This window comes from Pagrus pagrus (genome assembly GCF_965226575.1).
Source record: "Pagrus pagrus genome assembly, chromosome: 3".
Taxonomy (NCBI): Eukaryota; Metazoa; Chordata; class Actinopteri; order Spariformes; family Sparidae; genus Pagrus; species Pagrus pagrus.
In genome coordinates this window covers 13954806-13977105 of record NC_140187.1, presented here as the reverse complement: position 1 = coordinate 13977105, position 22300 = coordinate 13954806, and the positions used below count along the sequence as shown (strand labels likewise).

Genomic DNA, 22300 nt, shown 5'->3' with positions numbered 1-22300 from the left:
CTTCTTTATTTGCATATGTTTGGTATTGAGGTATATTCACACATCCAGCAGACAATGAGCACAATTAGCATGTATTTGAAATTGTGTTTCTCAACGAACTTAAGTCAGATATTTGCAGATATCGTTGCTCTGGTTCGGCTGAGACCGACCAAGAATGTGGGAAATATCTGGCTCGTTAGCTTCTAAACGCTCCACTATGTACATCAGCTAGTTGCTAACTTTGTCCGTCTGACATTCGGTGCTGAGCAGTTAGTTCAACAGCTGTCTGATGCTGCTCAAACCAAATATGAGAGTGAACCACAACAGCAAGGTTGAGGGCCATAGAACCAAAACAACGAGCTGAGAGTCACTAAAACGCTCCATAAAGCTGAAGGAGAAAGAGGGTCAACTACTACATGTAGTTGTTTGATCCATCACTGATATTAAAACACGGATTAGTGCAGCTTTAAAAACAGGAAACAGAAAGATGTGTTGTGTTGTGTTGCTCAGTGGGCGTGTTGACACGGTAAAATAAACATGAAGTTCAAACACGGATGCAGGTAGAGGATATTTGTTCAGACATTTTGAAACAGAATGACCTCTGCTCTGTTTGGTACTGATTCACAAATGATTAACGATTATGTAACTCTGCGCTATTTCATTTGTTTTTCTTTAAAGGTTTTCTTTGTACTGTAGTTTCTCCGTCAGATGTGCTGACACACGCTCAGATGCGCGGCCCTGACATGAAACTGCTCCATTTCCCACTAAAAGGGTGTGAATTAAACACGAATCGACAGCAACTTTCAACATCATGATGCGCTTTTATGGCTCAGATGCTGCAAAGACGATCACACGGCTCCATCTGAAAAGCACAACAACACTCTTGAGCACTCTACAAAGAAAGTGTTTTTAAAAGCATTGTTTGAGTGGGGAAAGGTCATTTTTAATCTTTGCTTCACAAACCTGTCCAACAATACCTTAATCACTCAAAGTTTTCATGACTAACTGCGTGAATACACTCACAGCAGCCAATGGGAGAAGAGGGAGGACATCAAAAGAGGGTACAAGAGGAGGCAAAGGATGGTAGTTTTTTTTCTGCGTTTGAGGAGGCTGTCCCTAAATTGTTGAGTACATAAGAGGCTCCCTGTGTGCGACCCTCTCAGCATTCAAGACCAGAGTGTGAGGGGATCCAACTATTGTAAGTTTCTCTGTGTGTTGTCTACAGAGAGAGGGGGCGAGAGAGAAAGAGCGAGAGAGAGAGAGAGAGAGAGAGAGGTGGCAGCAGCAGCAGCAGCAGCAGCCTTCCCTCCAACTCAACTAATTTGCTCCAGCTTGAATTCAGAGGTGTTCTTTAAACTTATGAAAACATTTTCTATCCACAGCTGCCTTTCAGCTCAGCAGAGCTCATCTCACTACTTCAACTCAACCGTCTCACCCCCCCCCCACCACCCCCACCCCCACCTAGTTGCTGACTGCCGGCCTGATTTGCTTTCCCAGCGGAACTTAACAGGATCAGAAGAGGTTTGCTGAGTGTTTATCGAGTGCTGGAGCGGTCAGAGTCGTCATGGCCATGTCCCAGGAGCGGAGTGCGTGTCTGGGGCTCTGGGTGCTTCTTTTGCTCGGTGCAGGCATGGAGGAAGTTGTGGAGGGATGTAGCTGCCACCCAGCACACCCACAGCAGCTTTTCTGCAGTGCTGAGATCGGTGAGTAAATATCTAAAGAGCAGTTTGGTTTCTGTTGACTCGGATGAGAAATTAAAGGATATTAGAGCTGCTGAATTTAAAGAACTTAATATGCAATAACGCAAAAGGGGGTTTTATAAATAGGAGAAATTGTAATGATTTGGCTTACTGATGCGCTTAATTATATTTTCTGTGATTGTAACAGTGTCAATCTACAGTGCAAGCCTATTGTGGCATGACCTAATCAATAGAGCTTCAGGACTGAGCTTTTCATGGTAGTAAATTGAAAAAATGTGGATTTATTATTGTGTTTCATCCCAATTAAATTCATAGAAATGAGCAGTTTTATGCAGAGAAAAAAGTCAAAAAAGTTATTAAAGCACTTTATACAGTACATAAAATATTAGTGTGGTGGATCATGAATGGATTATATACCAAGATCAATCAGCCTTTGTATTATTATGTGAAAACAGGCTAGTCTGCTATCTGTTTTCTGTAGTTGCATAATTGAGTCTTCTTGCTCTCAGAAAAACAAAACCTAAAAAACAGTCAGCGCCAAGTGGCCCCGGCCTACTTTCTATCTATCTGTCTGTCTCTCTGTCTGCCTGCCTGACACCCCCCATCATCCAGTTCTTTCTTGTCTAAGCACAGGCCAAAACCAACACTCTGCTCTGACTTTGAGTACTTGGCTCCAGACTGTGGAAAGCTGGAGTATGTGCTTCTGTCAAAGGTTACACTCCAGCAGAAGAGAGAGACGGACAGAAAGAGGAAGTAGAAGGAGAAATCGCATTTAGGGGATTTAAGTCTTGTTCTCTAAGTGGTTTGTACCCAGCTTACCGTTTAGAGAGGGTCGGCTCCTTCCAAGTACTGAAGATGTGTCTCAGAAATGTCAGTATGAAATGGAGGCTGAGGCCTGTTTTTGAAACTGTCATAACGGCAAATTAGATCTGGGTTATGAGAACACAATGAGGGTATTTGGGCCAGTGTTTTTAGGACAGAGTTTAACATGTGAAGTGTGTCATAAAAGAGTGAGATGGAGGTCCTGCAAGTATGATTACTCTGTTTTCTCCAACTGCAAGGTTTTGTTACAGGCCTGACACTGAGCTGGCCTGGACCTGAACCAGATCTCAGTCTAGACTTTCTGGTCCGAGCTGGTGTAGCAAGTTTCATGACCATCTTTTGGTCTTTTGTTCTGTTGTTTTCATTCATTACATAAGACACAAAATAAATGCCTGGTGCATGCTACTCAAATGTAGGCCTAAATCGTGCAGGCAGCATTAGAAACTGGAACTTAATTGTACAATATGTAAGAAATAATGATCAACAGAATATGAAGAAATAACAGTTTTGACGTCATGTTAAAGACATCTGTGTGTTGTGTTGCAGAGATATCTACTGAAGTTAGCATGCTAACAAGCTAGTCCCGGCTAGTCCTGTCTCGTAATACCACTCTAGCTGCACGGCTAACTAGCTAAAGGCAGCTACAGTCAGCAGAAGTTACTGTGGTAACATGCTGCCCCCTGTGTGTGTGGTGTGACAATTGTTACATAAGAGTCTTTGAAACAAGCATTAGCAAACGTTGATCCATTTTGTTCTCACTAAAAACCTCCCTCAAACAGCAACTGTCCAATCACAGCTTAGCAGCTGTAACTATTTAAAGCAGCTCTGTCACGCTTTGGATTTCCCTACATGTTGAAGCGTTGAAGAGGGCCTTTTTTAGTTTGACTAACTAACGTACATCCCACAGTGGCAACATTAACAAAGCAACATTAGCGAAGCCATACTTCCAAGGCCAAGCAGCAGGTCATTTACTGTCTACATCATTTTGTGGGATTACACGTTATGTTCGAAAAAGTCTTGTCAGTTCTCAGTGCTACTATCAGAAGTTTCAGCTGTAGTGTCATTTCAGTGTAATGTCTTGAATCGGGGAAGTAAACACTGCGACGACCCCATCATAGTTGGTCGTGACCCGAGACAGTGTTATGTTACACACAGTCACTTCAAAGTGACTGTTTCTCTTACAATTTTTAAAGAGAAACATACAGTTTGAAATTACAAACAATGAAGCATAAATCTTGTAACTATCATAACTTCTGTGCTGCAGTTTGGTGTTAAATTTCCCCTTATCGTGCTGTATCGAATACTGGCTTTAACTAGTTCTACTCTGCAGCTCAAAAGCAACCCTGCTTCACGTCAGTCTTTTAGCACGATATCATACATGCTGCCACAAAGTGCATATCTAAGACTAGATCCTGACCAGTACTCATCAATACTGATACCGAAATTACGAAGTATATCGTGTGTATATCAACCGATATACACGTTTATACACATAAAACATCTCTTGGGTGTGGTTACATTTTTCATACTGAAAAGATTGTAGGATATGAAGGTAGGATATTTTACAGTTAAACAACAAACTTTACAGTCTAAAAGGACATCAGTGCACTAATAATGATTAATGACCCCAAGCATCTTTATCTCACGAAAGAAAGTTTTCATATTGGCACATATCGGGCAACATGTATGCCGATACCGATATATCTGTGGAGTTTTCAACCAGCTCATGGAGGTAATCATAAGTAGTTAGCTACATAGCAAGAATTAAACATGCCAGAGACAGTTTTCAACAGGCAGAATTGATGGTTACTACCCAGAATTTAGAAACTATTTGTCTTTCTCTGTTTGAATTCAAGGATTGTTTCCATTTGTAGTGGTTAGTCTGCGACTATCATCTTTCTAAACTACTTATGTAAGTCGCTTTGGACAAAAGTGTCTGCTAAATGCCCTAAATGTAAATGTAAATGTAAATATGTTATGGAAGAACGGACAGCTTGACAGGCATAAGCGGGTGTTCACAATTAGTCAATTAACCGCAGGGTCTTTTGTAATTAGATACCATTTCCTCTGGGTATGCTCGGGGCTCGGGTCTGTGTTTAGTTTTAAATGTATGAGTCCACCGCTGAATGGACACAAGAGTCAGTGGCCTCTTTCAGGTAGGATGAAACTTTTTAGACCCATGAATAACAAATCAGACAAATCCCTCGCTTACACTAAGAGCGTCTGTGATTAAAGTGGTTGTTTTCTAAGCAAAGGCTGGTGGTGGCCTTCAGTTGACCTGACAGTGCTGTCAGAGTTGATGAGCCCTTTGAATAAAGCTGTACATCTGAGTAATATCCCATCTGGACAAACCTTCGACGATTCCCTTGCCATGTTTGTGTATTTGAGATTGTGTGTGTGTGCGAGTGTGTGCGTGTGAGTGTTGGACAGAGGCCAAGCCATGCCAACACAGCCTACTCCATCTCTCTCTGTTTCTTTCCCTCTCTCTCCCCACTTCATTTCCATGTCTATAGGCTTGGTCTAATGGTCTGCATACTAACAATATCAGTGTGAAAGCCCGCTGACAGTCCAGCTTTGTGAGCATGACAAGGGTGCCGATTCATCAGGGAGGGGGGAAGTTACTTACTACATCAGTTCTCATGGTACAAGTTTGCAATATTTCTCTTTGGTTATGCAGCTCTGAGGCAGATGCACGGCCACTTTCACTCCGCAGGCGTGCCTGTCCTTATTCCTGCTCATAACACAGCTGCAGCAACTGAATTGAGTGGGTAACCTAGCCTGCGCAGTTCAAAGATGTCGAGGTGGGGGGTAAACATTTCAGAAAATCTGGGCCAAGAGAAGCATTTTAGGTAGAGACAACAAACTCGAGCTTCGCTGCTCAGTTAATTCATGTTATTTCTACAGTAAAATAAATTAAAAATGTACAATTTTGCTTGAAAACTATACTGCCTTGAAGGTGATCCATCCCAGGTTTTTCCGTTTTATCTGGACTGGGCACACAGCTTCTCAACAAATGCTTACAACCACTGATCTGCTGTAATTAACTGTACTATTCTGGGTTTATTTACTATATCAACTTCTGTCCTCCTCCATGTTGCATTGATTTGCAGCCAATGCTTAGACTCCCAACTTTTTGATCCTTGCACAGAGCATGGTTATGTGTTGGTGTTATATTATCATTAACAACCCACATACAGTCTCATTATTCTACTCAAGAAGAGGAGATTTAAGTGGGGCGGCTAATTTGCCAAAGCACTTCATCAACTCGCAGATATGATTGTTCTTGCCGAAGGAAGTGCAGATCAGAGAGCTGAACCGAACAAAGAGGGCAATAATGTGATAGCCATCGCTTGTACAGTGTACTTCTGTGTCAGTCAGTCGTGAAATCAGAGTTGAGGTGGAGAATAAAAAGATACTGCTGCATTTTTTGAGTACCATTAACCAGCAGTGGTACGAAAGACAAATACCACGATGAAAAAATAATGAAGCTAGACTGATAAATCCGATACGCACCTGTAGTCGATGTATATATTCGGGTGGGGTTATGCTCAAACAGAAGTAAATTAGCAGTTCTTGTGGAGTCTACTGGCCATCATCAAATTAATCATATCGGTTGATATGTCGCCCAATAAGAAACAAAATAATTGCAGCACAAATGAAATGTCCTGCTCAGTACATTTCTTGGTCAAAATTGTTTATTAAGATTTGTTTATCAATATGTATGTATCATCAATATGTTTATGCTGTGATTTTATGCATAAAGAACTCAATACCGGCTGATGTTTTGTTTTTAAACTCTCAAATATCTATTTTCGGCATCAGCCTGAAACACCCTCAGGCTCTAATTAGATGAAATATGGAAATCAGGGAAGCAAAATGCATCATAATTATTGTGTGTGTTGAGTAATAAATGATCAGGGCACCAGACTAACTTGTATAGTGGTTGCACAGCACATTACTTAGGTGCAACCAATACTGCATTTTAAGTTAACACATGATGTTAATGATTGCAGTTGCTGTTAAATGACTCACTCGGGAGCGCTGATTATTGATACATTGTAGTTTTGGAATGAAAATCAAAGTCAGAGAGGTAATATTTATGATAAATACAGTAAAAATAACTGTTTGGCCGATTCCATAACTGAATAAACAAGCTGTCCTCAGAGGGAAATAAGGTCCCCAGAACACTGTTTGACGCTAGAAACATGGCTCCTTAGAAAGTAAAGACATCTGAAATTGGCTTGTCCTTTGATGACAGTTTGTTATTGAGTCAATAAAATCAATCAATGAAGATTTTCCCGCTTCTGATTTAATTTTCCTCTCCAAAACTACATAGTGCAACTTTAAGCAGCATTTTAATGTATCTTACTAGTTTGGTGTTACATCATAACTACTGTAATACTACGACCTATTATACTAGTACTACTTAATAGCAGTAGGACGGACCAATTAATGGGAGTGAGCTCCAACTCTTTGCCTGGATTTTTAAGGTCACAGCTGCATGTGTGTAGGTGAGCTTACCGGCAGGTGTGTCCTTCTGAGGTCAGACACTGTGATGTGTATTGTAAGATATTACAGATCATCTATGTGCAGGTGCACGTTTTATGTTTACTTGTTAGACATGTTAGAGGTCAGGAGAAGAGATGATTTCTACTTCACTTGGATCGCCATTTTATCTGCAACGGTATTGTATTTCTGTTGGATGCAGCTCTCATGTTTTCAGTTGTCTGCCACGCTGTTGTTGAGCCTCAGGCTACGAATAAAGCAGTGAATGAAGTATATTAAAGTTATACCAAGCAGGCATTTTGTGCTCTCTGACATTTTCTATAATATGAAGATCCTTGAACAGGCGGTCTCGCTGTGGGCGAAGTAGTGAATTCAATTTCTGCCTGTATATATTTGTTTATGTGCCTGCCTTTCTATCTTCTGGCGTGTTTGGCTCTTTTTTCTCCTGAACCAATTTCACAGAGCACAGCGAGCTCCTCCTCCTCTTACCAACACACACCATTGTGGTGTAGTTATGTGATGAGAGAAAATGCAAAAATAAGTGGGTGGTGTGTGTAGCTGCGTGAGAGGGTGAGGGTTAGGCAGGGTGCTGGGTCACACTTTCTCTCTCTCTCTCTATTATACTGTAGCTTTTCTCTGTCTTTGTGGTGCATCTACAGGCGGTCGTTTTCTCTCTTTTAGAGGAGAAGTGACAGTTATGCAGCAGTGTTTATGGGCATTACAGGCATCTTATTGAAAATCGTCTCTGCTCACCAGGTCAAACAACAATGATATGCAATCATGCAAGCAATCAGCAAAAAAATAGCAGTAGTTATTGCAAAACCAATAGTTTTCACTCGAAGACTCCCTTAGATACTGTTGCTTTGCCTGTCAAGCTTAACCTTTTCACACAGTAGCCCGAATAACGCAATGTTTTTTCTTCCACTTTCTTTTGAATCCTTGATTTCATACACAGCATTTGAGTTTCTCTGCTGAAATGACGACTGTTGCCAGCAGACATCATAAGTTGTAGATAGCTAGCCGATTAATCAAACGTTGTTGGTTGAAAACTGTCTGTCGCTGATTTTTTTAATGTTTCCAACTGAATCCTTTTAAAATGAGAACCCTGTAAATGTGTCTTACATGTGCATTTGAACGCACAGCTTATGTTACATGACATAGTGCTAAAGTACAGCGTGTGTATCATACAAAACGTTAGAATCCCCATCTGTTAATGGAAGTAAAGAAAACACTGTTGTTCTTGTATTTCATGTTAGAGCTATAGTTACTATAGCAGCCTGGTTAGAGTAGACTGTTTTATGCTAACATAACAGCTTAGCTAACAGAGGCCTACTTGGACGGATTAAATGTATGCTTTATTGTTCATATATTTACACAGTACGTTTCAATGTTAATGTTACGAGGCTTTTATGTTGAAGACTGACCAATGAACGTAGCAGATAGCAAGTTAGCCTTGCGTCGCAAGAATGTAAACTTTCCCAAATTTATTAAACAGAACAGAGATGCTAACATCATCGTAAACCAAGGACGTTACATTAAAATCTGGACACAGTGTTGGAGGTGGAGCCTCGTACCTTCCTATGAAGCTGCTCAGTGGCACATTGGAGCCAAAATGGTTCGACCTTTCCTCGTTGTGCGGCCCAAAGAGTGACTCCTGCCGACTGAGCCAGCTAACCTCCGGTTAAGCCCCCCGGCTAACTTGAATAGAAATAAAATGATTTAATCTTGCGACTCTTCTAGACTTTCCCAATTTTATTGGACCAAAATGACTTAACTTATTATAGTCAGACAAGTCATTTTGCGGGGTTGTGACACAAAAAAAAATATCCACTGTTTAACAGCCACTTCTTTTACAGTGTAATCTTATGGAAAAAGTCTTTGTGGGTCCCAGTCCATCACGGGGGGCAACCGCCATTCCGACATGTCGCCATTCCGACATGAGGCCCTAATTGTCGGAATGGCAACACTTATACCTTTAATTAAACGTCCCATCATTCCGACAAATTTTTCCTCCTAAGGTCGGAATGGCGGTATTTTTTCGTTTTTTAAACATGTTGCCATTCCGACACATCTTTTCAAAGGGTTAAGGTTAGGGTTACGGTTATAGGTTGGGTTAGTATTAGCCTTGTCGGAATGCCTGGACGAAACTTTGTCGTTCGCATGTCTGAATAGCGGTATGTCGGAATGGTGACATTTCGGAATGGCGGTATGTTGGAACTTTGGGATGTCGGAATGCCAGCATGTAACCGTGCATCACGTAATGATGTAATTACACGATTTGGCCACTACAAAAGTTGGCTTCAAGGCCTGACGCTCTTCCTGGGGGTTGCCCTGAACTCTATAGTAGCCTTGCATGCACAACCGGCTCCCATCGTGGATGTGCTGGTCATAAACAGGGCTTAAATTATGTTAATCCCACAATGAAATGAAATACCATTGCTCTTGAACATAATTCTGTGTTACTACTGTAGGTAGTAAGCTCGTAAACTGGACATGCTAATACTTAGAGCAGACAAACACACCACTGAATAAATTCCTTACAGTTTTGCTCTTTCATTTTCTGGTTTTGGAAAGGCTAAAAACAACAAACCACCATCCAAACTCTTAATAAACAAACCTCCTTTCCTGTTGGCGACGCAGCTGTTTGCCATGTTCACAGTCACTGTGTAGGATGTTTGGATCGGAGATATCAGTTAATCTGAACAAAAGCTAGTATAATAATAAACGTAATCATGTTTGATTGCTTGAGCTGCAGCAGTGTCATTAGTTTAAAGGAAATGTTTGACAGTGAAATTAAATTCTCAGTTAACATCATGAATAATGTAGATGTCAAGTGCAATTTGATGGAAGGAAAAAAGTAGTTCTGAATCAGGGAAGTCTGTCGTCATACAGTTTAATTTGGCACAATGCTGATAGTGTGGTCTGTGTGAATAAAACATACAACATTAGTGATAGTATAAGTGTCGGCCTAATAGTGCTAAAATGTCCACAATTATACAACTCCTTGATGAGACCCAGAGACCAGCTATCCTGCTACTTCTACTCGACTTACAGTTTGGGATAAAATAATGTGAAAGTCGCTTCTGTGCCAAAAATGGTGCGGCTTGAGTAAGCGTGTGTGTCGTGTGGTACTAGTGCTGTATATACTGTACAAATAAATGTGTGTGTGTGTGTGGAGTCGATTAATGGGAGTGTGCAAGCAGAGAGCTACTTGATATTCCATGTGGGTTTTGATTTCCCTCCCAGAGGAGAAGAGAGACACATCCGGTATCACTACTGAGAGGGACTGCTACACTGTCTGTGTGGGGAGAAAGACGAGTGACAAGCAAAACGACAGAAAAGGAGGGAGGAGGAGGAGGATCTGTCTGTCTATCTATCTATCTATCTATCTATCTATCTATCTATCTATCTATCTAGAGTAGGGAAATGCTTCTAATTTATTGATCATAAACATGCATAATTCAGCATGTTTTCCATTGTCTCTGGCACGTAAATCACCTCCTTATCGTGCTTCTTGTACTTATTTGGCATTTCAATTAATCTTAATCCTCCTTTCTCGTCTTCTTTTTGTTTTTTTGACAGTGATAAGGGCAAAGATCTCTGGAGAGAAGATTGTGTCGCCTAGCAACAGCTCCTCACCTTACATGAAGATGATCCAATACGAAATCAAAATGATCAAGGTGAGATCTCTGGACAGCTGCTGCTGCAGACATGCATCATTTTTTCTTGCTGTTTATGCTGCTGTGTAAAGCTGGGTGATAAATGCGCGTATTGGCTGATCCGTCTGGAAAAGTAAACAAATTCTGATTGGCTGCATCAGCTCAGATGCCTTCAATCCGTCTAGGGTTGACAGCATTGTAATGCAAGACAAGAGTCTCCACTTGACATTGTGGCTACTGATCAGAACTATAAGATGCTCTGGATAAGAGTGTTTGCTAAATATCCAAAATGTATATATTTTGATTTACAACCTGTTTTATTTCTACATTTTTTTTGTTGATTTCACATGTATTTGAGATATAATAGTGTTTCTAGTTCTGTTATTATTCCTGTATACATTGCTGCAACATATATACTGAATGCAATTTATATTAGACCTGACTTATACCTTCCCCTCTATGCTCTCCTCTCTCTGAATGTCTCTGTGTGCAGATGTTCAAAGGTTTTGACAAGGCCAAGGACATCCAGTACGTGTACACTCCGGTATTCTCCTCGCTGTGCGGCGTCAAACTGGACTCCAACAATAAAGCAGGCTATCTGATCTCAGGTACAGTGTGCTATGGTCAGTTTATATATTGCACTTTCACTAGAAAAAAGCAGCAGAAAAGTTAGCACGTAAAGTTAACGTAATGTTAAATCAGTACTTCGGTGTTGTTCTCAGTAGGAATATGCAGCAGAGTGGTTTTTTTTGTCCAAATGGCTTTTCTCTCTTAAGGAATTGATTTGACATTTTGGGAAACACGCCTATTTGCCTTTTTGCTTAGAGTTAAGAAGAAATCAATATCACTCTCATGTCTCTCAAGCTTAGCTTAGCACAAATAATCAGCTGATCGATAAAGAAAAAACAGTCAAGCATTCAGCTCTTGTTGCAATATTTATATAGGCTGTTAAATACAGCAACATTTGATGTGCAGAATGAAAGATGACATTTAAGTGGCTGTGTTGTGATGTCCCGAAACAGGAAGTATGTGGAGTGATGGGAGAATTTCTATTGGCCAGTGTGACCTCGTAGAATCCTGGGACAACTTGTCACTGTCACAGAAGAAGAATCTCAACTACAGATACCAGATGGGCTGTGAATGCAGAGTGAGTAAGAGCTGTTCGTTCCCTATTCATACATATTTATCTTTTGTCCCGCTCTGTCTGTCTGAGAGATGCCTCAAGAAACAAAACAACAGAGCTGATAATGCAAAAAGGTCACACGTCTCAACTCCCCTTGTGCAAATTTTCTTTCCATTTTGCTAAAACACAATTTCAAGTATGTTGTGATCCTTTTCCTTCCAATCTTCCCCACCCTAATGGTCACATTATTCACAACACAGGCGAGGCTAACTTCAGGAGTAACAAATGAACCAAAGACTCTTTTCTCCTCAGATCAACACCTGTTACACAGTGCCGTGTGCGTCCACAGGAGAAAACGAGTGCTTGTGGACTGACTGGCTGTTGGACAACAGTCTAAATGGGGAGCAGGCTCGGCAGTACGCCTGCATCCGCCGCTCTGACACTACCTGCAGCTGGTACCGGGGTGGACCTCCACCTGAGAAAGACTTCCTGGACATGACTGACCCTTGACCTGTGATCCCGACATTCATTTTACTGCATTTCACTCCTGCAAAGTCAAACATTTCCTGCTTATGCTTTTCAATTTCGGCGCGCAAAGTAGCAACTTATTTCATTGAAGAATTGGCTGATTTTGACATTTGAGGGAGCTAAACCCAACTTTAAGCTTCTCTTAGCAGATTTCAGATGGTTTCTACAGCACTGGCCATTTTTATAAAGTGCAGGGGCCTTCAACATTTTTCTGAGTCTTTTATTCACTCTCGCACAGTCCTCTTCACTTGCTATTTTCCACAGAGTAAGAATAGTTTTCTTGTAAATGCATAACCTTGGCAAATACTGAGCCTCATCTTTGTTTATGCATAACTTACAGTAGGTTATGTAGGAATTTAGGTTATGCATTTACCGAAGGAAGTTTTAGTTTACTGTTAAACAACAGGAAGAAAAAGCTGCCAACAATTCCACAATAAAATGTACTTCACATACTTTAACAAAAAACATCTTCTGTGCACTAAATGTTTGCAGGTAGACGGCAGGACTGCCACCTCTCCCCCACACATTCTGGTGTTGAATTTTTACCTTTATATATTATTGAATAACTGTCCCATGCAAATCAAAATGCACTGTACATAGATTAAAGAAAGCAAAACCAGATATTCCCCGATTAATTGTATTTTGACAAAATCTGACCAATTAATTATATTTGACCGTAATTCTTGTACATCTAAATCATCACAGTTTATACACTCAGAATGTAAATACTGTACTTCAGTGAGAATTAACATTTTAAAGGCTAACCGGATCTTGTTTTATAGCATAGAATTTGTCACCCTGTGGTTCTGTGTGTTTAGTTTCCTCGGTTGAACTCTGTACTATTTCCTGTGCCAAAAATCTAATCCAGCGCCTAAACAACAGCACTGCCACCTGTAGACGCCAAGCCACCTCTCCTTCGAGGAAATGATGTAACAGGACAAGGTTCAATTCCCTTTTATTTTTTAACTCGGTAAAACAGGAAGTGCAATCTCTTCAATTCTCAATTCTCTTCAAGAAAAGAAAGTAAAAACTTTGGCACAAGACGTTAACCAACAAAGAGAGAGATAACTGATGTTCATGGATGAGCTGTAATTAGTGATTTAATTGTTGTTTTATAGGCATTATTTAATATAATGATTCAACATTAATTAAAAGACACAAATCTGAATTGACCCCTGTCTTGTTACTGGATTACTTCACTGAAGTCATACAGATTATAATGCATTACATCACTTGAGCCACTATTTAAAGATTATATCAGGATGACGTTCGACAATAAAATATTAAAATTTAGCTGCACAGTGCAGTTATTTGACAGGTTTGAAATATACTATTTTGACACATGTTAAATATATGAATAATTTAGACTTTCGTGACTGATATGATAATAACGCATAATAACTGTGTGGCTTTAGTGAAGCGTTATCAAACAATTTCATGTTTGTTTTATACTGAAAGAATTGTTTGGGTTTGTATTTATGTCTCTGTTTCTGTCTAAATAGAGTTTTCTATTTCCATGTACCAAAAAAGATTGTATATAAAATGTCTCGATTGAAAAGTGTGGCTCTTTTATTCTTCTTTCTTCGAAAATAATACTCTTTGCTGTACTTTAGCGAGATTTTTTGAGGGTTCCTGCTGCGACAGAATATCTCTAACAAGACAGAAAAGTATGAGCACATTTGTTAAGTGAAAAGGACTCTGGTGTCTACAGAGAACAGTATATATTTGTAATACTACATATTTATATTATACAGTACCTCATAAACGCTCAAGTGAATATAGCAAATAAGCCGTAACATTCTTATTTTCTTATAATTTTCAACTTATTTTATATAAGTCTTATTTTGTAATCTCTCCGTAACCTCAAGCAGCAGCTAAATCTGCTCATATAAACAATAAATTGCATTTTGGAAAATAATTCTAATTAAGATATGATATTTTACTTCATTACGGGCGTCCTAAAACAGCATTGTCTCCTGCTTTTAAAGAACATTTCACTGCCCCAAGACAAACCGTTAAACTCCCAGTAATATAAACAAATAAATCCCAAGAAAGATCATTAATGGAGACGTTTTGTCGATTGTTGAGAAGCCGGTGTTTTGGAGGATTGAGTTTGCTGCAGGGTAACTGACAAAATGTGCAAACATTTACAAAAAGAAAAGGTCTTACCATGTCTTTATAGTTGGGGTAGAAAGTCTGATCAATGAGAGGGAACTTATCTGAGCCCAGCCTCTTCTGATTATTGATCAGCTGGGAGAACTGGTGGAGAGGGAAGAGAAAAAACAGCAAGAGAGAGTCAGCTGCAATTTGCACAGACACATCGTTTATATAATCAATGCCATGTTCTTAAACTGTGCTTGGAGCTGTAGAGAGTCAAATGAGAATGACAGAAAATCCTGGAAGTTAATTAAAATTAAATGAACAGCTGCAAGCTCCATTTAAACATCTTTTCAGATTTGCGGGTTGTTGTAGGTGTAAATTAGTTTTGCTGAAACTGCTTACAGCCCAGGGTTTGTCGCAGAGGTTGTAGATGGAGTCCAGAGAGTTGACTGAGGGGATGCCGGCGTACTGCAAACCGATGATCAGGTTCCTAAAATCCTCGTTCTGGGCCATGCTGAAGGCATGCTGGCGCACCAAGACAAAGTCGGGCTTAAAAGACCTGGTGTGAGAGAAGAAGAGGAGGGATAGAGAAGAAATGAGGAAGGCTGAGATAAGAATGCATTTATTTCTGATTACTTAAAGCAGTATTTCCCAACATAGTATCTGTGTGCACAAAAATGTAAATAATTTATCTGGTCGGAGTCACTTCATGGTGTCAGGTAAAAGGGTCAAAGCCTGGGTATTTGATTTGAAAAACAGATGTTTTTACATGACACTTCGTGGCAGTTCTGCATGGATGAAATAGAAGGGATGACACTAGAGGAAAAACTGATATGGCCACAAGTGAAAGACAGTATACTTGTGTTTTCCACTGAGGCTGCTGATGGGAGGATAAGCCTCTCTGGCCTCTTAAATTACTAAAAGTGGACGAAGAAGAAAATAAATGTTTTTCGTCCTAGAATAGCTCATCATCTGTGAAGGATTTTCACTAAGCACTTTGTTTTGGATTGATAAATCAGTTTCCCTGGCATATTACACAAATGAAGAAATGTGATGGTAAGTAGAGCTTTAAGTGGGTTATTGATTGACCACATTATCTTCATTAAAACTATTAAATCCTGTGTATTATTATAAATTATTAGACAAGCATTGCTCTCTCACTGGCAAATGTGTCCATGGCATTAATAGCATCATTCATGTAGGATTTTCACATGTTTTGTTGAAAAATTTGATATTCACCATTGAAAAAATAGATTTGAGAAACACTCCACAAAGCTTTATTGTTTCAGCTAAGATTTCAAAAACTGTGCACTCCTCTAGAGAGATGTCATGTCCTCCCTCTGATGCAACAACAAAGTTTAGCAAGAGTTAGATCATCAGCTCAGATGATGGTTGTACTTTTCTGTGTTTACTTTTATTTCAAACAGCAAGAAGTTGACAGAGAGCTGAGGATCTGGAGCGCAAAACTGAGCAGTCCGTCTTGAGCAAAACAAGCATTGACCCCTCATGCTTTAATAAATTACTTAGTATAACAGTAAGCATTAGTCAGTAATGATTAACTCAATAAAGATATATGGCCGTAAATCAAAATACCACTTAGGAACGATGTTAAAAATAATCTTCGAATGATTTTGGAGAACTGGTTTCCAAGTGTTCACTGTTGCCAGTCCTTCATTATTACATAAATGTCAAGCAAACCCCAAAAAGTATCAAGTGAAGTGAAACTGGCTATGTTTGTCATTGTTGCTGCACAAAAGTGAGTCCATCCGATTGGTTAGCTTGCCTGCGCCATGTGTGTCATATTTGGGTTTTTAAGTTTGTTGACATCCTGTTTTATTTTGTACTTATATCCTCTTGTGCCCTGTTGTCACTTTCTACTTCCTGTTCTGTTTCCCTCCTGTGTTCCTGTGCTCCTCCCCCACACACCTGTCCCACACCAGCCTCGTTAGCACTGCCCTGTTCCCAGCGTCTCTCCACCTGCACCTCATCCCCTCGTTACTTTAGTTTGTATTTACGCCTGCGTTGTTCCCTCACTCTTTGTTGGTTTGTCTGCTTTCGTCCTCGTGTCTCTTTGATCTCCTGAGCCTGTTCCCCTGGTGCTCATGTGTTCTCTGTGTTCCTGTTTTGTTCCCTGTGGTTTTGTGGTTTGTTCTCAGTTTTTGTATCACTTTTGTATTTTCCTTTTGCCTGCTTTTTGTTGCCAGTTTTTGTCGCCTTCAATTTTTTGTACACAATTTTGGACTTTTCTCAGTGTAGATCATGACATTAGATCACGTTCCTCTCTGCTTTTGCTTCTGTAGCTGACAGTGGTTGTCTCATCAACTTCAGATAATTTCTTATTTACCATTAAAGACTGTCTTGTGTCTTAACGTACGTGATGACAACACAGTTAGAGGTCATGAAAATGTATTCAGAAGTCAAATCATGATGCATCGCTCTCTCCTACATGACGGTACATTAGGAGACTGTCCTGCAAAGAAGAATGAGAACATCAATCGTTTCAGCAAGTGCCTCAAAACAACATGTGTTTACACACAAGTGACAAGGCTCTCCAGCAGCTGCAGTAATTATGACTGCATCAGAGGAGGAAGTCAGGGTAGATGGGTCAACAAAACACGGCAGACAGTTGTACATTCCCTGTTTCCTAGTGAAAGTCAGCATTTTCGTTGTGCTTGACCAACCGATTCACCTTAAGTGCATGATTATTATTATTTTAAACATTACAATGAACTCTACTGAAGAATCTGGTATTCAAATCTTGGAAAATGGGAGAAGAGTCTACAGTACATAGGTTTATAGAAAAAAGTTTGAGGTTTTATGATCTTTTTTTACGTTTTACTTTAAAATGTGTCGACCTCCGCAGAAAGAACACTGAAAACAACAGGTCTGCAGCTCACAGAAGCTATTAGTGACCAGCGGGTTAAGGGCATAACAATATTCAGTGCATTTCAGCTCAGTGAAAGGTTGATGGTGATATGGCATGACTCCTGTTATTTTTTCCCTTTTGTGTTCGAATGTGTGTATAAGAGAGAGGGAATGTGAGGAGAAGCAGGGAGAGAGAGAAAGAGAGCGAGGAGAGAGGTGTGAGAAAAGAGACTGAGAGAAAAAAACACAGAGTAAAAGAGATGTAGAGAGGAGTGAGAGAAATGAGACAGAGAGAGAGAAAGCTCTGGCACAGTGTGACCACCACCAGCTCATCATGCACCGAGCATACTAATCAGACACTCCAAGAAACTAAAAAAGACTCTGCTGGAGAGGACACAGCAATTAATGTGACTGTAATCTCTTCATTACTGACAGGAGGCTGGAAAGATCAACATGGTCATGACTCTCAATGTAATGCTCTGAAGCAGTGTTGCACCAACGCCACAGTTATCTTATCTGTAGCTTTCACTTTGGATTTTTCCAGCGTGCACTTTTAACCCGATGCCCAGAAGACGTAGATGAAACAAGACTAACAATCTACAGCAATGTTAGAGGATCTGTCAGGCTGGACTCTAACAGCGATTCTTTAAAGGATAAGTTCACTATCAAGTCATTATCTTCTCGGCCATGCTGATGGAAGGTCGGGTGAAGTTTTGCGGTCTTCAGAACATTTCTGGGGCCTCACAGCTACAGCAAACTGTGTTGCAGCATTCTCCTAAGAACTGAAGTACATGGGGGACTTTATTAAAAATGTAAAAAAAAAAAACAACAGGAAAGAAAATACAAAATGGCTCCATACAGCTAGTCCTGCGTAATCTGCATAAGTCTCTGGGGGCCCAGAGATCCTAAATTGATTAGAAAAGCATACAAACCCTGTCTGAAGTGGGTGCATGAGCTCGAGTGCTTGTCAAGGGTGTAACTAACGTCTTTTCTAATCAATTTTGGATCTTGAGGCTTGCGGATAATTGGATTTCGTTTGACAAGCTGTATAGGGCATTTATGGGTTTTTTTGGGTTGTTTTATTAGATTTTAAAACAAGTCCCTATCTACTTCAGCTGTTTAGGAGAGTGCAACACTGTTTTGCTGTGAAGCTCACAGACCCTGCAGTTTTAGGAAAGTATTTAGCTTTTAAAAACAGATCTAAACTGTGTATTTGTTACCAGATTACCAAGATTTATGTTGTCAGTTGGAACGAATGAGCCATGGCCATTTTCATACACTACTATGATTGACTTTTTTGCAGAATTATAACTTTTAAACTGTTAACATTTCTAATAAATCATAGGTGATAGTTTGGTTTCATCTTTGTGATGTTTTTACACAATATTGGTTCTTTAAATTGATAACTTTATAAAAGATAATTAGTGATACAATATTGGAATAAAGCTGCAGACCCTGTTGAGACTGGAGTCTGGATAAGATAACATCTTCTTCGGGGTGAGGGTTACTTAGCCACATTGACATTCAGAGCAATGAGCAAAATCACTGCTTTGACTTGAGATCGATGGACACGGTGCAATTAGAGAGACAAATGCAGAGTTAGAAAGTCTGAGAAGCCTGCAATGAGCTCAGACAAGAAGACAGACTGAGAATTATGTTGTGAACTCATTACTTTTCTCCACGGCGAGTTTATGTTTGGCTGAGACGGAGAACACGATGCAACTTTGGAGGTCTACTCGATAAGGAGCTCAGATGAGACGTGTCGTAAAAGATTAATATCTCTGTGGAAAAGACAGAGTCACGACAGGTGAAGGTGAATCACTCTGTCTCCTGTGATGAATCCAGACTATCTTAGGCAGTGGTCACTGTGTGTTTGTGTCGAGCATGTGCGGACCAACCCCTCATAAAGTGTAATGACAGGGCAGAGATGTTAATTGTCAGACTGAGGCTGCCGTCTTCATTTCCTGTTGGTGAGCAGTGGGAGTTACAGTCTTGCTTAATCACTGCAGACTTCAGCTGGGACACTGGTGTCTGTGTCAGTGTGGTCTGTGGTGTGTCAGTGGGTCTGTGTTATTGTCTGGCTTATAGTCCATTCACATGTTTGGACGCAGATCCACTGTGCCAGTCAGTGGGTTGTAATGGTTGTGGTCGTACGCCTCTGCTCCTTTTCCACTGATCAGAAGTCGAAGTAAACAAGTGCTTTTATTATTTCCAAGAACGTTTTGAGGTTTTTCTGTCTGAGCTCGCAGAAAGGTCTTCAGACTCTCATTAATTAATGCACTGATGCACAGACATGGTTCAGCAGCACTGGGCTGGGGTTTGAAAATTGATGCAAGTCTGTTTGTGCTCATGCCAAATGTCCTCCGACATTGTTGTGAGGACTCTCGGCTATTCAGGGGTAGGCTTAAGTACAAAATATGAGAATATAAGAAAATAGTTTAAATATACAGGTGCTAATGGCACTGGTGAGATAATTTGCTGGGTTTTGTTTGGAAGTTTTTGGTTTAATTGTGGACTTGTAATTACCTACCGCCAAGGAGTTTTTATGTTTGGACCTGCGTCTGTTTTGGTCTGTTTGTTTGTTGGTTGGTTAGTTTGTTAGAAGAATTACAAAACACTAAATGGATTTCCATGAAACTTGATGAAGGATTAGCCCAGAAAAGACCACATTAACTTTTGATGCAGATCTGGATAAAGCTACGAATCCAGGATATTTGATGCAGTTCCTAGATCTGGTGAGCGGGTTAATGGTGAAGCACTTTTGGGTACTTATACCTTTTTATGAGGACCAAGTGTATTTCCAAAAATAATAAAATTCATGTCTGAAGCAGGGAACGTCTGTAAGGAAAGAGGGTTATTTCTGCTTTAGTTTAGTGTCCAGGGATGATGACCATTTGGTAGGATAGCAGGTGAGATTATGTTAGTGTTCTGAGATGAATGTTACTGTCAAAAGGTTAAAGAACTGTAGTTAAATTAGTATTAAAGGTTTGGGAAATGGTTTTGACTCAAAAATAAACTTATCTTGATCACAGAGTCACTGCATTTTTTTTAGGGTTAGACATTTAGTTGTAATGGTGGAGGTTGGGGTAAGCTGCTAGGGAATGCATTATGTCAATGAGGGTCCTCAAGGGTAGAAATGTGTGTGTGTGTGTGTGTGTGTGTGTGTGTGGAGATGTATTACTCATGTTGTGGGGACAAAACTCTCTTTACAGTCACATTGTGGGGACTCACTTTCCTTATGGGGACGTTACACAATTCAGACAAACAGTTTGACTCGATGAAGATCTAAGTGTGACTGAAACGATGTCTTTAAAAAACTTCTGTGGCTCGGAGTAAGTGTGCAGGCATTACCTTCACAATCCCCATGTAAACCACCAAACTTTAGGGTGAGGACTTGGTTTAAGGTACATGTAAGGGTAAGGTTAGGTTTAGGTTCTCCAATAAATGAATGTAAGTCTTATGTCCCTTAAAGTTATGGAAACATAATTATGTATGTATGAAGGTGTAGTGTACGAGGTACTGACCTGACCACTTTAGTCCCGCCCCTAATGACCTGCATGTCCACGTTACAGGTGTTATTTGAATGTGAGACGAGGTTGACCTCTGAGAACTCAGCCTGTGAGGATGGAAAGAGGACAGAACACAAGCAGACGGTTTCATCAGCTGTACACATTAAGTCTAGACACAGAGGTGATCAAATACACATGAATCCCATTAAGCGGAAAATGTTGCATTCATCATAAAGGGCAATGTTGTAAATGGTCCAGGAAGCAGAATATCAGATGATTATATTCTCACTGTTCAAGGTTATTGTGCAGGATAATGTGTAATATGTCATAATTACAGCTATTTTTTTTATACCAGGAACATCGTTCTTTTTTATCATTTGAAATGATGACTTGTACTCTGAGCAAAACAAACTGTAATTAAATAAAGAGTTACTTTCTTCAAACAAACGGTCCTTGCAGGAGCACTAGAGACTGATCTCATTATATATAATATATGGCATATGGTTTTTCAAGTAAAGTATTGCACGTACGCCTGTCTTTGGTGTGGTTCAAACATAGTGAGGATTTCTCTGTGACTCATAGCTGCCGACTCCTGTCTCCTCTGCCGCCTATTCTCGTTTCTGTGGTGAGGCTTGAGGTTGTAATTTAACTGTCAACATCCATTAGGTGTGAAACTGTTCAGTGTGAAACCCCACACAACAGTCATCTCAAACGCAGTAACCAAGTACTGCAGAATGGTTTGCAGTTTAGACAGTTCAACCAAAATGAAATCAAAGTGTCTCATGCACATGTATAGTGACCCTAACATGATATCAAGATTGTGGCGTAACTTGACTTTTGAAGGAGTGGTGGTTTTGAAAGTGTGGTTGGACATTTATACCCAATTAAATATATACAGCATAAAAATATTTTTTGCTGAGGATGACAAACAGATGGGATTGCAAACCACTGAAACACAAATTCCTGACTGACATGATGTTTCGATAAACTTCCTGTCCACAGCAGGTGCCGATCCAATGTGACATCACCCACTGGTTTGTGGACTACCTTTTTAAAGCTTTGAGTTTGGCATTGCAGCCATTGCCATCTTTGATTCTTGGAGCCGCAAGCAACCATATTTGGATGTGTGGGTGGTGCTGGCGAGGATATCCTGATTAGATTTACTCTAAACGGGACCATGATATACAATATTAACATCATATTGAAGAAGACGTGAAACTTACAATTGAGCTTATAAACTCATTAGGAAACTGTATACTGAGGTAATAAATCAAGTGAGAAGTAGGGTCACTTTAATCTTAAGTTTATATACAATCAGACTTCTTTTTGCTACCAGTACAGTTGCTCCTATGTAGTATCTTATACAGTCAATGGTCTACAGCTGTGCTAGAGGTCCTCCGGTGCTTTGAGCTAAATGCAAGCATCAGCATGTTTATATGCTCACATGACAATCTCAGCATTTTGATGTTCAGCAGGAAATTACCATGTTCACCATCTTGGTCTAGCCTG

The 22300-nt window shown here is 40.1% G+C and overlaps 2 protein-coding genes across 3 annotated transcripts in view; one reads left to right on the top strand and one right to left on the bottom strand.

Annotated features, from left to right (window-relative positions):
- Positions 1–22300, bottom strand: part of syn2b (synapsin IIb) — an 85019-nt gene that overhangs the window by 16538 nt on the left and 46181 nt on the right. Inside the window, exons 3-5 of the mRNA XM_084349247.1 lie at positions 20807–20898; positions 14820–14976; positions 14487–14576 (exon numbers count right to left, since the gene is read on the bottom strand). Coding sequence (XP_084205373.1) covers positions 14487–14576; positions 14820–14976; positions 20807–20898 — 339 coding nt within the window. The remainder of the gene's footprint in view (positions 1–14486; positions 14577–14819; positions 14977–20806; positions 20899–22300) is intronic.
- Positions 1123–13880, top strand: LOC311255074 (metalloproteinase inhibitor 4-like). 2 transcript variants are annotated; one of them, XM_084349249.1, is made up of 6 exons: positions 1123–1177; positions 1362–1682; positions 10590–10687; positions 11160–11274; positions 11689–11813; positions 12102–13880. In XM_084349249.1, exons 2-6 carry the CDS (start codon positions 1544–1546, stop codon positions 12297–12299), a joined length of 675 nt encoding a protein of 224 aa, XP_084205375.1. In that variant the 5' UTR covers positions 1123–1177; positions 1362–1543; the 3' UTR covers positions 12300–13880. The 2 variants fall into 2 exon arrangements, with proteins under 2 accessions (XP_084205375.1, XP_084205374.1); XM_084349248.1 differs by lacking the exon at positions 1123–1177 and having other exon boundaries at positions 1235–1682.

What these genes read in the sequence shown, in the direction of transcription:
- LOC311255074 (XM_084349249.1), top strand. Translation starts at nt 1,544, where the DNA reads ATGGCCATGTCCCAGGAGCGGAGTGCGTGTCTGGGGCTCTGGGTGCTT. An exon ending in TTTCTGCAGTGCTGAGATCG is followed by an intron (nt 1,683 to 10,589) that starts GTGAGTAAATAT and finishes TTTTTTTGACAG; the next exon opens with TGATAAGGGCAAAGATCTCT. An exon ending in AGCAGGCTATCTGATCTCAG is followed by an intron (nt 11,275 to 11,688) that starts GTACAGTGTGCT and finishes GTCCCGAAACAG; the next exon opens with GAAGTATGTGGAGTGATGGG.